Below are 20,621 nucleotides of genomic sequence, written 5' to 3' on the forward strand. Positions count from 1 at the left end.
TCTGGGTTTCACATGAAAGATTTGCGGGGAATAGTTCCCGTAGGGGATGTTCTGCAGGCAACTTTTCATCTCACAGATGGGAGAACTTTGCACGGAAATTTTTTTGGTCGAATCTTTCATATTTGCAAAACGAAGGATTTAAAACCAAAGTTAATCATTTATTTTAATGTCTTCACTCGCCGATTACAATGGATCAAAATATGGCGAGTAATGCTGTAAGATGAACAATACTTGACAATAAGATGAACAATATTATAGAAATAGAACATCACAAAAATTGTATAGTTGTCTTTAATGAGATGTTCAAAATAAAATTGGATTAAAAGACCGAGGGTATCTCGTTATTTTCTTATAAGAAACGTAATTTCTTTCGACTTCCGATCCCGAATATCAGCGTGAACTAAACAATTGGTTGTTTAAGGGAGTTGGATTCGTGAAATACTTCATAATATACCTAATAAAGTATTTATTTAATATATACGTGTATGTTCTGGGTTTCACATGAAAGACTTGCGGGGAATAGTTCCCGTAGGGGATGTTCTGCAGGCAACTTTTCACCTCACAGATGGGAGAACTTTGCACGGAAATTTTTTTGGTCGAATCTTTCATATTTGCAAAACGAAGGATTTAAAACCAAAGTAAATCATTTATTTTTAATCTGTTGCTGCTGATTTTATGGAAGTTCGAATGGCGGTGTAGTAAGATTTTGAAAAAGCGTATTGAAACTTTTGTAATTGCGAAAAATTATGTTATTGTTTGGTAATTATCAACGAATTTTGTATGAATACGATTAGTCTTACATTTTAAATAAAAACAAACTACTTTTTGAAGCAAATAAAATAAATGAAAACAATATTTTTGATCCCAGAATTGCTATAAACGAGTGAGCAACATTACTTACTTCTGCAAAGCGTCGCACGCAAGAGTCAGTCAAGTATAATAAACTGCGTTAAGAGTTCTCGCCGTCGGTAGAAAAATATTTTACTTCACAAAATTATTTGTTTTATTTAGTAAAAAAAGCATAAAATACAAAATATTCGGCAATTTTGAATCTGTAATTCGATGAAAATTAATTAATTAAATTTGTTTAGTGCGAACATAAAGATTATTTCTAACGACGTTAAACGTGTTTGCGCATCGTCTTAAATCTTCAAATTAGTAGCTCGGCTCTGAACTCTTACAAAAGTAAACAAAAGATAATTGGCTTTGAATCCGTGTTTCAGAAAATGAATTTCTTCGTATACCATTAACAAAAAAGAAGCAGGCATTTTGTACTTTTTCCAAAAAAAAAATACTTAGTTTATGAAAGCAATGTAAACAATTTGTTTACTTTTTCTTCTGCAAACCATATGATTTGCAGATTTTCATTTTTCGGCAGGCGAATTCGAAAAATCTTGTTTCACGGGAAACACAAATTTTTGGGGGGAAATCAAAGTGAAAGGTGAAATCTATGTGAAGGGAAATCCAGAACATATCCGAATTATTATGAAATATTATGAAGAACACTCCTAAATGAAAAATCTTCAGAATTACTGTTACATTGCATATTTTTTTCATATATTTTGTATATTTTATTCAGTTGTTAACAGCCAACTGAATTACATTTTGAGAATTATCAAGTATTAATGGGAAGTATTTATTATTGTCATTATATGTTAGTCATTATAACTCACCGCAATGTAATGCAACGTGTAATGACACTTTTAGTACTGGTAATGCAAATTGTAATGAGATGTGGTTACCTAGTTTTTGCTGGGAATATATTAAGGAATGTCTTTGTTTGCCCCAAAGACTGTTCGGTTTTCGAGTTGAAAATCACTATATTTTTGCGATTACTTTTTCTAAAATAATCAAGATTATATATGAAAAATATATTCGTATTAAATCTTGATGATACCACGAGAATTTAAACGCGAAAATCGAACATAGTACCGGCCTTAACTCGGAGTATGTTTGTTAAAAAATAAGAAATCGACATTTCATAAGACACCACCAGCCAATTCTTCCTCTTCATTATTTTTACTTACCATGTTTACTAGAAAATTCTATACGGTGTTTACTAATTCCATGGACTTGTTATTACAAATAAATATATTATTCGGTACATAATAAGAATTATGCTTCATTTTTTCAAGTTTATATCTTAAAATAAAGATTAGAATTTAATATTTTCCTCACATTTGATGAGGTTTGATAAAATTATTCGGTAAATTATACTTAATATAAAAGGTATGTGGAGAGTAGATCTTAATTAAATTAGAATTAATTGGGTAAATTTAATCGATGGACAAGTATAACATGTATTATATTCCAAATATTATGTATGCTTGCTCAGAGGGAAAAAAATAGCGATTGAGTTGTATACTCTAATTATAAATAAACAATAAATTTTGTTAGGATACTTTCCATTTCTAAACAAAAATTAACACAGAAGATGAAAGCTTTTTGGTCGAACAGAGTACATATTATTACGTTGGCGGGTTTAGTAATACATTATGACGTAAATCAATCAATTTTTACAGCACTGTATATTTTACGTATAAAACTATATGCAGCAAAGAAGCCGATTGTTCCTGTTAAAAGCCAAAATGTTAAAACCATTAGACCTAAAAAAAAAAGACAAATTATTTACATGTTTTTTCAGTGATAGATAGGAATTACTTGTATATCCAAAGTACAGAAGTGTTGGAATAAATTCTGTTATCTCAAGTTTCGTAAAAAAATAAAAAATACTGTAGAAAAGGACGTATACGGCAGAACCACCAGAAACTATAAAACTGCGCCACCACCAACGATAATCCTGTAAAGGAACTCACATTATTTCGATAAGAAATCTTATATAAATAAGTGTTCTCACTTCTCCACAGAGTTGGAAATAGGTCATTACAATCGATATTTGGCCACAACTAACCACTAGTATACAGAACACAAGAAAGAGAAAACCAAAGAGATAGTAGAATTGGTTCTGCCATATTGCAGTGAAAACGAAAAACAATTCAATGAAAACTGCGCCAAACGGTAAAATTCCAGCCATTAACGTACTAAAAGTAAAACATATGTCATTATTGTTTCTTAATATAATTCTTTGTCTTACCTAAGGACTGCGTTCATATACCATTGCTGTGTGGGCACTTGTCGTGGTATCATATTCGTTCGTACAGGATGTTGATATGGCTGTTTGCGATAACCAAAGTAATAGCCCAAGTATACCAAAGGGACTGAAATACCAAACCACAAAAGGAGCAATGATATCATTGTTTTAAATGGTACTGCACCACTGGACTCTTTATCCCAAATAAAGAAATTTAAAAAGAAACCAGTTCTGAAAGAATGTGTATTTGATGAATATGAAAAGTATTTTTCAGAAGCTACTTACCCAAAAACCACGCTAGGATAGAGAGTTGCTGTAAGGAAAGCCGACTTCTTCCATTCACGTCCTTTCATGGTTTTATACAAGCGTGCAGCGAAATATCCGGCAATAATACCCATAAAAACGTACATAAAAATGCCGGAAGTCATAAGAGCGCCTCGTGATGATGGCGACAACATTCCAAGCATAGCAAAAACTGAAATAAATGGATCGTAAAAAACTTGAAGTAACCGAAATCCAAGACACTGGTTTGACATTGTATATGTTATCTTGAACCTGCACCATTCGCCTTATTGCACGCTTTAACTTCTTTTTTCCATCGTACCCTTCTTTTATTCCAGTAACTTTGACGAATTGCCTAACTTTTTTTTAAAGCTGTCCCATTAATATTAACTTAGGCTAGATCGAAAAGAGGATTCAAATTGTCCTTTACGTTCTCAAAGTCCACATCCTTATGTGTCCTTTCAGTTATCTAATTGCATTGCCCTCCGGCAATCTCATAAAATGTTAAAGTTTTAATTACTAGATAATTTATTTTAAAAATATTTGAACATTTTATGAATGAGTATCAAAACATCGTTAATATTTTATTTCTACAATATTCGTTCCTATCCAAGGTACACCTGGATTGAAGGACTTTCCTCCTAGGACATGCGTATGTCAATAAAATGTGTAACGATGTCAATTTGTAGGTGATTGTTACTTTGTTAGTAGGTTCACCTACAAGAATACCAGTAATGACAGTTTTCTGGGAGACAAAAATAGATGTTAAGGGTAATTGAAGCATTTCTCCGTTGGTAAATATTTTGAAAAACCAAGAATACTACCAAACGAAACCAACAGTAAAAATATGCCATATTTGGAAATATTCAACCAACTGGGGCAACTGCTGAGAATCAAATAGGTTATGAATGATTACTTTTGGCTCAAGTTACTTTGGCTCAACTGCAGTTTATGGGCCCCTCACCGAATTGCTTAAAATTAATATATGTTGTGTCATTCGGTGAGCTGATTCCAACAAAGTGACCCATACCCAGGGGAAGTCCCCGGGTCTTGAGATATAGCCCTCCAAAGGGTCAATAAAAACTTGATATATCTCTTTTGTTTTTTGTCCAATCTAGAGAAAGTCTTAAAGTAGTAGGGAAAGTGGCCGGCCTTCGGCCGGGGTTTAAGACTTTCTCCTATGGACAGAGTCCAAAGTGGGCTAACGCAAACAAAAGGGGAGAAAATATTTCAGTAATAATACATTTTTTTTTCTACTCAGAATAAAAACTCCATAACTTTGCTAAAAGTGGACTTATAAAGACATGTTGTACATCAATCGAAAGTCCAGAATATAGGCTTTCAATCTATGTGTAAAAAATCGAAGAGTTTTTGGGATAGAACGAAAATAACAAAAAATTAGGGTAAACATTTTCTTTTTTTTATTTATATCTCCGAAACTAAATTAAATATTAAAAAAAGAGATATATCAAGTTTTTATTGACCCTTTGGAGGGCTATATCTCAAGTCCTGGGTACTTCCCCCGGGTATGGGTCACTTTGTTGGAATCAGCTCACCGAATGACACAACATATATTAATTTTAAGTAATACGGTGAGGGGCCCATAAACTGCAGTTGCTCCCTTTTTTTTATTCTGTACAGAAAATTTCGATTCTCATAAGAAATGCATGGTAAAATACCGAATATTTCACAGCGTTTAAAACTACGCTATGAAATTCAAATTAATAAAACTGGACACTGTATTTAATTCAGATATCTGAGCACCATACTTACATATTGTTATTAGTGCCATGAAAAATATTTGTATACCACTGCCAATAACTGCAGAGAACAAACGTGTATTTTTGGGCGGTCGAAACACGTCCCCGTGAACTAGTTTCCATCCAGTTTCCTCCAAAGTATCTTCGATATTGTCATCAGTGTTGTAACGAGCTATGTCTCTTCTTAAAGTACGGATCATTATCATTGTTAAAATGCCTGCAATAGAGAAAATGTATTAGAATGATCAGCGAAACTATACAAAACCCTGGGAAAAGTCTCACCGGAAAGGAAAAATACAACAACTAACGAATTTATAATGCTAAACCAATGTATTTGAACATCTTTCATGCCTAAATATATGTCCCATCTAGAGGCCCAGCTAACTTTAGACTCTTTCCATTCTACTGAATATGTGAAATACAATTGCGTATTTGAGTTCGGGTGCACCAATTGTGGTCGAGCATTATCGGGAAAATTGCAATTATCTCCCTCGAATTTTATATCTTTATAATTAACAGACGCCGTTTCTACTTCAAATCCAACGACTCGATATTTATCTCTGGAAATAGATTAGAACCTTTATAGTTCGAAAGGAAAAAACAACATTTTGACTCACTTCGTATGCATGTGATAGGACAATATGAACTTTAAATGATTATTTATGTATACATTATCTCCATCGACTTGACCCAAACGATAGCCATGTTCATAACTGATTTCATTAGGATTATTGAGGTTTACAATACGTGTAGCTACCGGTAAATTATCAACCAGAAGGTGAACAAAGTACTCGTGCTTTATTCGCTCGACCACCATTGCTGATTGGGGTTGTTCCCAGTTAAGGGGATAATCCTTTTTGTTGCACAATAATTTGCAGTTAACATTTACAGCCATCTGCACATCATAGGGAGTGTTAACAATGCGATCACCCCTAAGAACTTCACCGAGATTCTCCGATTTGTAAATTAGTGTCCCATTTTTAGGCAAACAAAATTGTAGCGAATAGTATTGATAAGGCAGTTGAGTTCTACTACTTGTCATTTTTACAGCTTTCACGTCAATTTTCTGTCCCTTGACGAATTCAACCGGCGCAACTCCGGGAACATAAAAGCAATGAACTTCACACACTAGAAATAAACGTCAATTATGTAAAGATCGAAGGATACAAATTGATTAACTTACCCAACGCCAGCAAGATGCTAAACGTAAGCGTGCAGTACTAGAAACGCAAAATATATCATTATTAGTCATAAGAAACATATAAGAAAAGCACTTTTCAATCCTTTTCCATACCACCACCCACTTCATGCGTGGCACAGTAATATATTTCGATGTCCCACACATACGTATATGTAAAGAGGCGCGCAAAAAATATCTTACCTGCATTTGCATTGTACGCAAATTCTAATAGTAATAGTAGTTCTAATTATTTAAACTAACTGTAATTTAAAAATGCTACAAGCAATTTTCACTTTACGTCCGTCCACAGTTTTTCATAGCTGTCAATTGAAATATTTCAAGCGCTAGTTAGTGGCATGAAAATTGTATCGTAACGGTGAGTACAATATAAGCTATCCCAATAAACACAGGATGAGCGTTTTTCAAATGCAACAACTTTTCAGTTTGAAGGCCGGTATGCACCTCTAGCGAAATTTTCGGTAGCAAATATTTATTTAAGTCTACAACAAAAAAAACAGGGCTGTGTACACAAATTTTAAACCAGATAATCGCTTTTAAAAATTGTTAGGGCCAGTTTCTCAATGTCTTGTTATTATTTATGGTGTCGATAAAACAGCTGATCCCATACAAAAATTTTACTAACCGGAGGTCTATCCACCGGTTAAAATTAATCGGAGGATGAGAAACTGGCCATTAATATATGTTCCAAATATTCCTCAAATAAATTGTTTATTATTTACAGACCTTTTAAAACTTTTACGCACACAATGATTGTAATAAATTAGATGTTTGCTGCCAAAATATGCTTTTGACAACCCTGCTATTTTCATTAGAGGTGCGTACCAGCTTACGAAATTGAACGCTACCGAAAATTTCGTTAGCATAAATAGCAATGCATTTCCGGCCTTAAGGAAATGCATTGCTAGCGAAAGATTTCATTCCCATAAGAAATGCATTGCTATTTATGCTAACGAAATTTTCGGTAGCGTTCAATTTCGTAAGTTGGTACGCACCTCTAATGAAAATAACAGGGTTGTCAAAAGCATATTTTGGCAGCAAACATTTAATTTATTACAATCATTGTGTGCGTAAAAGTTTTAAAAGGTCTGTAAATAATAAACAATTTATTTGAAGGATATTTGGAACATATATTAAAAATTTTTAAAAGCGATTAGCTGGTTTAAAATTTGTGTACACAGCCCTGTTTTTTGGTTGTAGACTTAAATAAATTTTTGCTACCGAAAATTTCGCTAGAGGTGCATACCGGCCTTTAAGGGTAAATATAATTTTCAACATAAATTCAACTTGACTTGAAATAGCTCATCTTCAATACATCTTCAAATTGTTTGCGAATTACTTCCAATTTGCCAAAATGTTGACGAAATCTTTGAAAAGGTGTTGAAAATAATATGAGAAAACTTTGACAAAACACTACCCTAAAATGCAACGAAAAAACCATGTGGTTTTCAATACTTATTTGTGCAACGAAGTTCGTGGTCAATTGCAAGAAATTAAAAAATGGAAAATTTTAGACAAATAACCAAATAGTTTATAAAAATAGGTAAGTGAAAATAATAAATGAAATAAAACTTTAAGGAAGTCACTAAATGTATATCTCTTTGCAGAAAACTAAAATTATGGATTCTACGTTCTTGAAAACATTAAAAAGCTGACCGATGAAAAAATGGTGGACAATTAACTGGAACTGCTTCAAATAGTTTATAATAATTGGTACGTCAATACGAAAACTTAAATCAACACTTTAGAGAAGTCACTAAATTTAAATCTCTTTGCAGAAAACTAAAATCTTTGGATGCTACATTCTTGCAAACATTAAGAAGCTGACCAATGAAAAATGAGTGGCTTATCGACAAGAAAAAGTTTCCAGAAACATTACAAGTACAACCAATTAAAATTGTTAAAAACAACAAATTGTTGAAATCAACAACTTCTGGATGCATCACATTGTCAGTTTAATTCATATGCTATTATCAGTTTAAAATGGATATTTTGTGAATTTCTTCTGGTGGGAATCAATTCTAACACGCGGTCCAGTACGTTCCTAATTTCAAATTGCCCGCATGTTAATAAATTTTAATGCTGTTTTATGACACCAACAGGAAGGAAATCGAATTATCAATGCAAAAGTCTTTACTACTAATGTTTAAGATATTTAAAGTTTTGTTTTTTTTTTTTTTTTGTTCTTATTTGTTGATATGTTTAATAAGATTATTATATATCAATTGGTATTGTAGTGTATTATGTAGTGTAGTGTATTTTTATATAAAGGGTGATTCTTTTGAGGTTAGGATTTTCATGCATTAGTATTTGACAGATCACGTGGGATTTCAGACATGGTGTCAAAGAGAAAGATGCTCAGTATGCTTTGACATTTCATCATGAATAGACTTACGATCTGCCACAACGTCGAATTTTCAGTGAATGGGCCCTAGAAAAGTTGGCAGAAAATCCGCTTTTTTATCGACAAATTTTGTTCAGCGATGAGGCTCATTTCTGGTTGAATGGCTACGTAAATAAGCAAAATTGCCGCATTTGGAGTGAAGAGCAACCAGAAGCCGTTCAAGAACTGCCCATGCATCCCGAAAAATGCACTGTTTGGTGTGGTTTGTACGCTGGTGGAATCATTGGACCGTATTTTTTCAAAGATGCTGTTGGACGCAACGTTACGGTGAATAGCGATCGCTATCGTTCGATGCTAACAAACTTTTTGTTGCCAAAAATGGAAGAACTGAACTTGGTTGACATGTGGTTTCAACAAGATGGCGCTACATGCCACACAGCTCGCGATTTTATGGCCATTTTGAGGGAAAACTTCGGAGAACAATTCATCTCAAGAAATGGACCGGTAAGTTGGCCACCAAGATCATGCGATTTGACGCCTTTAGACTATTTTTTGTGGGGCTACGTCAAGTCTAAAGTCTACAGAAATAAGCCAGCAACTATTCCAGCTTTGGAAGACAACATTTCCGAAGAAATTCGGGCTATTCCGGCCGAAATGCTCGAAAAAGTTGCCCAAAATTGGACTTTCCGAATGGACCACCTAAGACGCAGCCGCGGTCAACATTTAAATGAAATTATCTTCAAAAAGTAAATGTCATGGACCAATCTAACGTTTCAAATAAAGAACCGATGAGATTTTGCAAATTTTAGGCGTTTTTTAAAAAAAAAAAGTTATCAAGCTCTTAACAAATCACCCTTTATTTTATTTTGAAGAAAATGAATAAATTATACAAAATTCATAGAATTTTCGCTTTGACTTTCAATTTGAAGTGGGGATATCATTCATACAAATTTAGGTTGAAAAGTATTTGCAACGATGTTAAATTTGAATTTGACTCGCATCGAAAATTGTTTAACAAATTATTGAGTAGCGATGCATTTCAATTTGAGGATAACACTTGAGATATTATTGCTAATGTGTTGAATTTCACTGTTGAGGGTAATGTCTGTTTTTTGTTGAAGGCCGGTATGCACCTCTAGCGAAATTTTCGGTAGCAAAAATTTATTTAAGTCTACAACAAAAAAACAGGGCTGTGTACACAAAGTTTAAACCAGCTAATAGCTTTTAAAAATTGTTAATATATGTTCCAAATATTCCTCAAATAAATTGTTTATTATTTACAGACCTTTTAAAACTTTTACGCACACAATGATTGTAATAAATTAAATGTTTGCTGCCAAAATATGCTTTTGACAACCCTGTTATTTTCATTAGAGGTGCGTACCAGCTTACGAAATTGAACGCTACCGAAAATTTCGTTAGCATAAATAGCAATGCATTTCTTATGGGAATGAAATTTTTCGCTAGAGGTGCATACCGGCCTTGAGAACGCGATTTTCTCAACAATTTCTCAACTTGAATATTACCCTAATACTTTGAAAAAATGTTTGAAAAATTGTTGAAATTTAGCATTTTTCAAACGTTTGTGTTTATTGGGATTGTTCCTTCCAGACAATAAGATTATCCGTACGACAGTGCTCTACAAAAAAAACTCTGATCTTGGCCACACTATAAGTAGTTTTCGAAGGTATAATCGATAATGCTGCTTGTTAATGGGATCGATAACATATTCATCGATATTTTACTTAAGTGCACCTTATAAGGGCGGATAAATCTTGCGACACAACACGTTGTGGCGACAAATTGGTATAAATTCATGTTAGCCTGTTGCAGGGACGTGTTGGCATAAAATCAAAACAACTTTAGGGATGTTTTCTTTTTGCACTGATATCAACTTTTGTATGAAAATCGTTACACTGGTGTTCTATCCAGAACAACTATCAGTGCAAGTCGCACCAGAGTCACCATTATATGCGATTTTTTAGTTGTCAAAATATGAGTTGGCAACTAAAGTAATACTCGGAAAGAAACACATCTCAAGTGAATGTCACATACAGAGAAGAAGAAGAAACGAACATGGAAAAATGGTAAAAAGTAAATAAACAAATACTAATTTGTTTGGATTTTGAGTTAAGGTGAGTATTAAGTTCGAGTTTAGCCGCTAAATTCGTCGTTTTTCACGATTACTTTCCTCTAATAATCCATTTTAAGGAATACAAACTTTGTGAAAATTTGCTTTGGGCTATTCTATGTATAATTTTATGCCTTTTTTTGCTTACGAAATCTGTATTTCTATAGAAATTTTTTTAATTTTTTATTTCTTAGAAAATTTTATCAAACCAAAACTAACTTGTTGAATGCGCCATTTTTGGTGGGTTAGAAACTTGGATGCCTACATAACACTACCGCCAACATCACACCAAAGGATAATTATAAATTAAAACCAAAATATTCCTGTAAAGTCTTGCGAAATCTAGTGGAACAAGAAACTGCGCATCAATTTAATTAATTTATCTGCTTCATATTGAACTGTTTTATTAAAGTAACCGCGAAAATTTCAACTCGAAAAGCGAACATAGTAATTACCTTAAGGCCGGTACTCTGTTCGGTTTTCGCGTTGAAACTCCATACAAAACCAAAAAATGCGAAAAATTTGCGAAATTTTTTCCATTTGTGATACTTTGTTTTATTCGAGTTGAAAAACTGACGTAAATCGATCAGTCAGTATTTTCATAACATGGCGCCATTTGCAATGTGAATTAAGAAATAATTTATTTATTAAACTGATTTTTGTGAATTTATAATGCAAAAGTGGATCGGATTATTGTTTAAAAATGTAATCTGATCGATTGATAAAACAAAGTATAACATGGAGTTGTATTTCCGTAATAAACTAGCAACCAACATCTAGCCGCTCGCTACTATATTGTAGAACATAAATAATGTAAAAAACATGAAATTTAAACACAAATATTAACAAAATAAAAGCTTTATTTGGTGAATTATATTTTATAATCGTTTCATTTGTACTGGGCATCGGGATAATAAACACAAAACAAAATGTTAACAAAAGGAGCACAGCAATTGATGTTGCAAAACAAGCATTAGCACTTCAACCAACATGTATAGTACCGGGGAAGCAATGAATGGAATCACAAGAATTAATTGCTGTGTTCCAAAAAATAAAATGCAGCATTGTAAAATTAGATTTTTTAAATCCAAAGTATTTGTAAAATTACTTCTGCTTCCGCTTCTTCTTTTTCAATTTAATTATTATGTATGCGTGTGTGTAAATCGAGCCACTAGTTGCCTATGTATATGTAATCATTTCGTGACATTTTACGATGTTGTCAATACATTTCGACGTAATAAACGCGAAAAAGTTCTAAAATTGCTGTTTTTTTCCTTTAAAATATATTGTCAACACTATCATTTTCAACGCGAAACAATGATTGAGGGTAACTTTTTCGCACCAACAAACAGAGTACCGGCTTTAAAATGAGTTTCACGATATATATTAATTACTCATCGCCCATTTTAATCGAAAACAACAAAATACTACATATTTAATGGATATATTTTCACGCTAATCGCATGTTCTTCTTTCAATCGATGACGCTTGTTTTTTGATCAGCTGATACGACAACGACACGTAATTTTTTTTTCTGAATGTTACGACATGTTTACGTTGGGTAATGCGCTTTACAGATTATCAGTTATTCCGGACGGAATGTCGGTGTTTGTAAAGAATTTTACAGTGTGTCGTGCAGTGTGAGGGTAAAACTTGAACGAACACACAACAAATAGGCGAACCCCTGTCGTAGTGATTATCCGACCGTCTAAGGTCCGCTTTACAGTGTGTCGCAAAATCCTTGTTTACGACGATTTCGTGTCTAGTGCGAACGTAGTATAAGTTAAGTCCGAAGGCATACTCGATACTGCTGCATGTTTATGGGATCGATAACACATTTACCGATTATTTAGTCATCGCCGACAAGTCGTATCGATCCGACACATTATAAGATTCTTTACAAACACCGACATTCCGTCCGGAATAACTGATAGTCTGTGATGCGCTTTACAGACTATCAGTTATTCCGGACGACAGTGCTCGTGTCTAAAGGTTGAATTACACACCATGCGTCAATCCGTGCGTTGATGGCAGGGTTGATTTTTTCTGTTGGCGGCATACTATTCGAGCTTTAGATTTCAAAGAGATATTTCAACTCTTCAATCATCGGGCGTATTTAACGCATTGAACGCATGGTATGTAATTTTACCTTAACATATCCCATCCCAATAAACACAGGATGAGCGTTTTTCAAATGGAACACCTCTTCAGTTTGAAGGCCGGTATGCACCTCTAGCGAAATTTTCGGTAGCAAAAATTTATTTAAGTCTACAACAAAAAAACAGGGCTGTGTACACAAATTTTAAACCAGCTAATCGCTTTTAAAAATTTTTAATATATGTTCCAAATATTCCAAAAATAAATTGTTTATTATTTACAGACCTTTTAAAACTTTTACGCACACAATGATTGTAATAAATTAGATGTTTGCTGCCAAAATATGCTTTTGACAACCCTGCTATTTTCATTAGAGGTGCGTACCAGCTTACGAAATTGAACGCTACCGAAAATTTCGTTAGCATAAATAGCAATGCATTTCTTATGGGAATGAAATTTTTCGCTAGAGGTGCATACCGGCCTTGAGGGTAAATATAATTTTCAACATAAATTCAACTTGACTTGAAAAAGCTCATCTTCAATAAATCTTCAAGTTGTTTGCGAATTACAACCAATTTGGCAAAATGTTGACGAAAACTTTGAAAATGTGTTGAAGATGATTGGAGAAAACTTTGACAAAACACTACCCTGAAATGCAACGAAAAAAACCACATGGTTTTCAATACTACTTTGGACAACAAAGTTCGTGGAAGAAATACAAAAATGTGGAAATTTTTTAATAATCAATTGAAATTGCTTATAATAATTGGTAAGTAAAACTAAAACACGAAATGAAAACTTTAAGGAAGTCAAATATTTGGATGCTGATTCTTGGACACATAAGAAGCTGGCCGATGAACAATGGTAGTGGCTTATCGAGAAGAGAAAGTCTACATAAATCAAAGTGCAACCAAAAAAACTTGGTATTTATGCTTTTCCATATCAACAACTACTGGATGATAATTCGCATCACATCGATAGTTTAATTTACATCGCATCATCGGTTTAATTTGCTATTTTGTGAATTGAAATTGCTGGAAATTTATTCCAATTATCTGGTCATCAAGTTCCTGAAAATTGCCAGTATTTTAATAGCAACAATTTTGTTACACCAACGTTCTTGAGGAAATCACGAAGTACGTGGTCAGTTGGAAGAAATACAAATTGGTAAGTCAAAATAAAAAGTGAAATGAAAACATAATGGAAATCACAAAACTCGATTTTTTTGCAGAAAACTAAAATCATTGGATGGTATATTCTTGGAAGATGTTGGCCGATGAAAAACCAATGAAGGAAACAACAAAGAAAAGTTTTCAGAAAACTTACAAAGTGCAACCAATTAAAACAAAGTGCAACAATTCCTATATCAAGAACTTCTGGATGAAAATGTGCATTACATCAATTTACATCCCGTCATCAGGTTGATATTTTGTGATTTCCTCTTGCTGGAATCTATTCTAACACACAAGCCAGCAAGTTCCTCGATAGTAATTATTTCAAATTGCCAGCATATTAATTAAAAGTTATTTGACACCAACATTATGGAGGAAATGGAATTATACATGTAAAAATGTTTAAGATATTTTAAGTTGTATTCATAGTTTTATTTATTAATACGTTTAATAATATAATTACATTTTGATTGGTATTATATTATTATTTTTATATATTATTAATGTTATTTTTCAGATTATTATATTTGTTAACGAAAAAAATCATAAAATTTACAAAATCCCTAGAAATTTAGTATTGACTTTCAGTTAGAACTAGGATTGACTTTCATACAAATTGTGGTGTGAAAGTATTCGCAACAATGCTAATTTTTTATTTTTCTCACGTTGAAAACTGTTTGAGAAATTATTGAGTAGCGATGCATCTCAATTTGAGGATTCCAATTGAGAAATTATTGCTATTGTGTTGAATTTTACTGTTGAGGGTAATGTCTGTTTTTTGTTGAGAACGCGATTTTCTCAACAATTTCTCAACTTGAATATGACCCTAATCCTTTGAAAAAATGTTTGAAAAATTATTGAATTTTAGTATTTTTCAAACGTTTGTGTTTATTGGGATATATTGTGCACATTATCAGTTAAGTCCGAAGTCATAATCGATACTGCTGCATGTTTATGGGATCGATAACATATTTACCGATTATTTAGTCATCGCCGACAAGTCGTATCGATCCGACACACTGTAAGATTCTTTACAAACACCGACATTCCGTCCGGAATAACTGATAATCTGTAAAGCGCATAAAGAGCAATGCTGCTCAAAATTAAATTTCGTATTTTCGGTGTTTTGGTCACAATTTTTGTTCAAATATGAACTTTTAATATATTAATTTATTTATAAATCCTCTGGTGCATCATAAACATTCTAATTTTGTGTAAAAAACTACAAAAAAAGGAAAACGAAATAATATGTAAGCGTGCTCTTATTTTCTTCGTTTATTCTTAATCTTCTGAACTGTCAAACATAGTTTAACACCCATGGCTCATCTATATGTAATCTATTGTCTATGGTTTATTCTTAATCTTCGGAACTGTCATACATCGTTTGACACCGATGGATCATCTATCTATGTTCTATAATCTACTACCTGGCACTACCTGTTATTTATATTGAGGCTTAACAATTTAATCATCCTTGATATACTGTCAAAAAATGTGTGAATGTCACAGTAAAACAACTAACAAAAGAAAACAAAACAAGGAAAAAATATTTTGTTTCAAACCTCGAACATCTTCAGATGTATATTAATTTGTCAGTCCAGCAAACTGAGAAAAATACATAATATACTATTAAAAAATTGTGGTTTCAAGTTAAGTTAGAAATACAAAGTGGAAAATTAGAGCGTCTATGAATTGGCACAGCAATTGATTTTGTCCGTTTTGCTGCATCAGAAAAGAGAATCGCAATGTATACAGAAATTTCTTCAAATTAAAGAAAAAAAATTACGAGGAGGTAAATGCTGGTCATAGATTTTACTGAGTTTGCAAAAATTTTTACCAAATTAATTTTTCTGAACTGCTCTTCTTAACTCATTGATGGAAAGTTGTGGGTGAATGTTGTGCGTGTATACATATCATATACGTGGGTCATTGTTCGTGGTGTTTAATAGTAGTTGTGTTGCTGGATGGAAGCAACAATTGAGACAATTAACGCTATCATAAACTAATTGCAAATACTTTCCATTTTTCTTGCGATTTGGTAAGTTTATCATGTGTGAAGATGTATAATTATCGAACATATTGAAAAAGTAATCAAATATTTCTCATTCTAGCAGATCAATTGGAAAAGAGAAAAGGTATACCAGAAGTTCTTCTTAGCGAGCTTAATATGGACAATAATGTCGAAGAAATTATTAATACAAATGCTGATGATAGTGATAACGACGAAGTTACCGATTTTTTGAATTCTAACTGTCTTCACAATACTGAGATTTTAGCCAACTATAAAAATACAACTCCACTACCCTGTGCTCTTGACACTAGCACTACACTTTCGGGAAATGAAGCTGGCTCTGAAAACGGCCGATCGGAAGTAATTGCAAACAACGTAGTAAGAGCAATCACAGAAGAAAGTGAAAACTACTGTATACCAGTTATAAACACTCCAAATCCTGTAGCTGTTCCTACCTCGAAACCTATTTCTAATATAAATAGCTCTAACAATAATAACGTCAATCCAATAAATTTTTCAAGTTTACGGCAAAACGACAATAACATGATTCCGACTATAAATGTAACACCCCATAGCCCTGCCAATGTATCCAAATACAATAACATTTTTGAAGACACATTGAGTCAATTACAAAATATACGAGAAAGTGTTGTTCAAATGAAAAACTCCTCTTCATCCCATATGAGTGACAATCTTACCAATTATGGGCTTGTTAATTCTACTATTTTAAGTGCGTCTTTGCCTGATCTGTCGGGAGCAAACAATGGTGTGTCAGGAGCAGCGGGCACAGTTCCTTATGGACATATATCATCGCACTTTGTCATATGGTCGCCCCAACAAAATCAATATTTACTGAATGCAGACCGACGTAAATCCTGGACAGGTATTGATGATTTAACAGCTGGTGGCGATTGTACAAACAAAAGTGTCAGTTTGTCAAGCTTGGATAGTGAAGAGCAAGAAACAATAAGAGTTACCGAGCAGAGAAGAAGATCTGCTAGAAATAGTACAGGTGGTAAGTACTGCATTCTAATGCATTTTAGATATATATATTTTTTAATTTTGTGTAGTAAAAGTCCTAAAATTTTCATACGGATAAATTGCCACTCCGTAAACTTCGAGTGCTAGTACAAATTTTCCATTTAGCAAAAAATAACAAGCACTGAAAGATGGCATTTTTTTAATTTTGTGTAGTAAAAGTCCTAAAGTTTTCAAACGGAAAAATTGCCGATTCACCGTATGATGCTAAATGACATACTTCTTTTTTGGGTTACGTATACCACTCCAGACTGAAGTATTTATTCGTGAGATACCGCCCCAAATGCTGGAAAGAGTATACCAGAATTAGAAAATTAGACTAAGCGGTCATTTGCATGAAATAATCTTTAAAAATTAATTTATATGGATTCAATTATAGTTTTCATACATTTGATTTCCTATAGCACTTAAACAATTTTCCTTTAGAAAATGCAATGTATAGTGCCGAATTTAGTCCATTAGTTAAACTATATAACTATATATCCACCAGAATTGCATATGCTTGCGAAAATCACAGAGAAATTTAATAAATTCATCTAAAAGGTTAAACGCAGATTAATTTCATGATTAAAATGGAAGCAAATAAGAGCTGTTTTGTTAAGTTAGATTCTCCAATTACATTACAATATATAAACAGCTTTTATTTAAAAGATAGTATGGTAATTAGAGTGATAAAAAAACCGGGTTTTTTAATGTCGGTTTTTCTTGGTTCTAAAAAACCGCACTATTGGGGGGCGATGTTTTAAAAATGATATAACCAGCATAACCGGTCCAACGGGTTTTTCCCAAAATGAGCAAAAACGTTAAATTTAATATAAATGAAGGGAAAATACTGGGAAATGTACGGGGAAAATGTTTTAATGTAAAAAAAACCTTGGCTGTAGTTGCGGTAACAATACCGTAGATAAACATTCAAATGTTGGATTTTTATTTTTATTTTTTGGTTCCACTTGCATTTTTTAACATTTCTGAAATGTTATATTAAAGACGGTGTTGAAGAGTCTCGGAGTCTCTTGTTGTTTTTCAAAATATTCGCAAACAGACCTCATTTTTATTTTTATTTCAAACATCAATACATAGGAAGCCTAATAAGGCCTATAATACATTTTCATTTTCTACAGAAAGGTACACCAAATTAAGTCGAATAAAAATAACGTAAGAAATGTCATGTTGAACGATTTGCTTATATTTCATGAAACATCTCTGGGTTTTCTTTAGAAAACCAACGTATTTTATTTGACATTTGGACGAATACTATGTTGGAAGTGTTCAGAAACGAGTGGGAACAGCTCAGAAAATACATTTGTGATGTTTTCTTATTTCAGTTTACATTGAATATTAAAAACACCGTTTGTACCGGTCCACCGAAAATGGGATTTTATACAAAACCGACGATCGGTGCAAAACGAAAAACCGGTCTACCGGTATTCACCGACCGGTTTGATCACTCTACGTTCCTATTTATTAGACTTGGATTTCATTGTATCCATATTGAAAGCACCTTTACACTGTTAGAGTAGTTCATTGTAATTTGTTAAATCGGCTTCTTAAGGCTTTGAAAAAATACATTGTTTAAATTCAAAGAAAATGTTCTACTCTTCTGTCGTCAGAAGGCTATTCAACATTCGTGTTTAGAACCATAAAGAATTTAATTTTTGTAAATTGAAATATACAATATCGGACAAAACATTGCAACTATCATACACATCTCAATATTATGTCATAAAAGGAGTGCTACAAACCTATTTATCGTCTGAGGAATAAAAATTCTGGTAATTCTGTGGACACAACCATAATTGTCCAACTTTTTACACCATTTCCGAAAATTTTCATTCTGAAGACTTTGGCACAATATAGAAATGCAAATAATGCCCCTCTAAGGCTTCATAATATAGGATTCAATATGTTTGACGAAAAACTGACATGGATGAATATATATATATATATATATATATATATATATATATATATATATATATATATATATATATATATATATATATATATATATATATATATATATATATATATATATATATATATATATATATATATATATATATATATATATATATATATATATATATATATATATATATATACTGCTGCTTTTATATATATATATATATATATATATATATATATATATATATATATATATATATATATATATATATATATATATATATATATATATATATATATATATATATATATATATATATATATATATATATATATATATATATATATATATATATATATATATATATATATATATATATATATATATATATATATATATATATATATATATATATATATATATATATATATATATATATATATATATATATATATATATATATATATATATATATATATATATATATATATATATATATATATATATATATATATATATATATATATATATATATATATATATATACATATATATATATATATATATATATATATATATATATATATATATATATATATATATATATATAATCCTGGTGATCTCAATTCCAATATCCTTAGGGAATCGACACTAACTGCAAATAAACGTTTACCCCCGCACTTTAGAGCAGAGCTTCCCAACCTAATTTGCTTCGCGCCCCCTCAAAAAAATATATCAATTTCGTTCGCTGGGTATAAGAATTTACTACTGAACAAGAAAAATTTATTCACTGATAACAAAGCATTCGTAAAAATAAACAAAAATCGAACTACAACCAAGTTTCCTCAAATTTAGTAAAATTTCTCATAAAAAACGATAATTCTGGTTTCCTTTATTATAGAAAGCTTATCATACATACGAATAACACTTAGCAAGAAAAGTATTTTAGTTCATTCCAACTAAGAAGTATTCAATCCTTTCAAAACTTAAGGAAACACTTGTTAGAATATAGGAAATTTTCCTATATTTCTTTTATCTACCTGTAATTGATACCTGTCATCGATGTAATCGATATGTTTGCGCGTGGGTTGTTTTTTAGGTGGAATCGCGTTGTTATGGTATACGGAGAGATTGTTAAAAATAATATAATAAATAACAAATAAAATATTTGTTATTTTCAATTAGTGAGAAAATTTGTTTTTTCAAAATTATTGAACATAAATAACAAACAATAAGTCTATCAATGTTCGTGATGGTGTATAAAAAAGAAAATACCAACAGAATAACCACCCCTTCATTCGTTTTCAGTTTGGAATCTTCAATTAACAGGTAACTTTCATACAGTGACGCTAACCTTTGGTGAAAAAATTGGTTTATGATTTGTTATATTTGTAGGTATTGAAATTGTAAAAGGACAAAATCGTTACGCAGCATCTTATTAAAAGTGAAAGGAACAAGAAGAAGAAAAGCAGTTGGTAACATTACATGGAAATTGGAAATAGTGGAATAATAAACTAATATTTCAAGGCCACTCGTTGATTCTTAATAAATATATCTAATATATTAATAAAACATGTATTTTATTGAGGAA

The 20,621-nt window shown here is 31.9% G+C and overlaps 2 protein-coding genes and 2 long non-coding RNA genes across 6 annotated transcripts in view; 3 read left to right on the forward strand and 1 right to left on the reverse strand.

Annotated features, from left to right (window-relative positions):
* Positions 1–2,442: 2,442 nt before the first annotated feature.
* TM9SF4 (transmembrane 9 superfamily protein member 4) lies at positions 2,443–6,668 on the reverse strand. The gene is made up of 10 exons (XM_075295180.1): positions 6,515–6,668; positions 6,317–6,353; positions 5,751–6,261; positions 5,416–5,693; positions 5,147–5,350; positions 3,377–3,566; positions 3,095–3,322; positions 2,858–3,041; positions 2,662–2,800; positions 2,443–2,606 (listed from the first exon to the last, which is right to left on the reverse strand). The coding sequence occupies exons 1-10, from the start codon at positions 6,524–6,526 to the stop codon at positions 2,506–2,508; spliced, it is 1,884 nt and encodes a 627-aa protein (XP_075151295.1). The 5' UTR covers positions 6,527–6,668; the 3' UTR covers positions 2,443–2,505.
* Positions 6,669–7,541: 873 nt separating this feature from the next.
* On the forward strand, positions 7,542–8,490 carry LOC142223080 (uncharacterized). The gene is made up of 3 exons (XR_012718548.1): positions 7,542–7,874; positions 7,939–8,044; positions 8,110–8,490. It is a non-coding gene; the product is annotated as an uncharacterized LOC142223080 (long non-coding RNA).
* Positions 8,491–13,765: 5,275 nt separating this feature from the next.
* Positions 13,766–14,350, forward strand: LOC142227649 (uncharacterized). Its single transcript, XR_012719946.1, has 2 exons — positions 13,766–14,070; positions 14,135–14,350. It is a non-coding gene; the product is annotated as an uncharacterized LOC142227649 (long non-coding RNA).
* Positions 14,351–15,580: 1,230 nt separating this feature from the next.
* Positions 15,581–20,621, forward strand: part of cyst (rho guanine nucleotide exchange factor 18 cysts) — a 53,014-nt gene continuing 47,973 nt past the window's right edge. The window contains exons 1-3 of one of the 3 annotated variants that reach the window (XM_075295184.1): positions 15,581–15,867; positions 15,959–16,113; positions 16,190–17,101. In XM_075295184.1, the coding sequence (XP_075151299.1) occupies positions 16,243–17,101 (859 nt within the window). In that variant the 5' untranslated portion in view covers positions 15,581–15,867; positions 15,959–16,113; positions 16,190–16,242. The other 2 variants (XM_075295182.1, XM_075295183.1) reach the window with 2 other exon arrangements.

Source organism: Haematobia irritans, chromosome 2 (genome assembly GCF_050003625.1).
Source record: "Haematobia irritans isolate KBUSLIRL chromosome 2, ASM5000362v1, whole genome shotgun sequence".
In the NCBI taxonomy this organism is placed as follows: Eukaryota; Metazoa; Arthropoda; class Insecta; order Diptera; family Muscidae; genus Haematobia; species Haematobia irritans.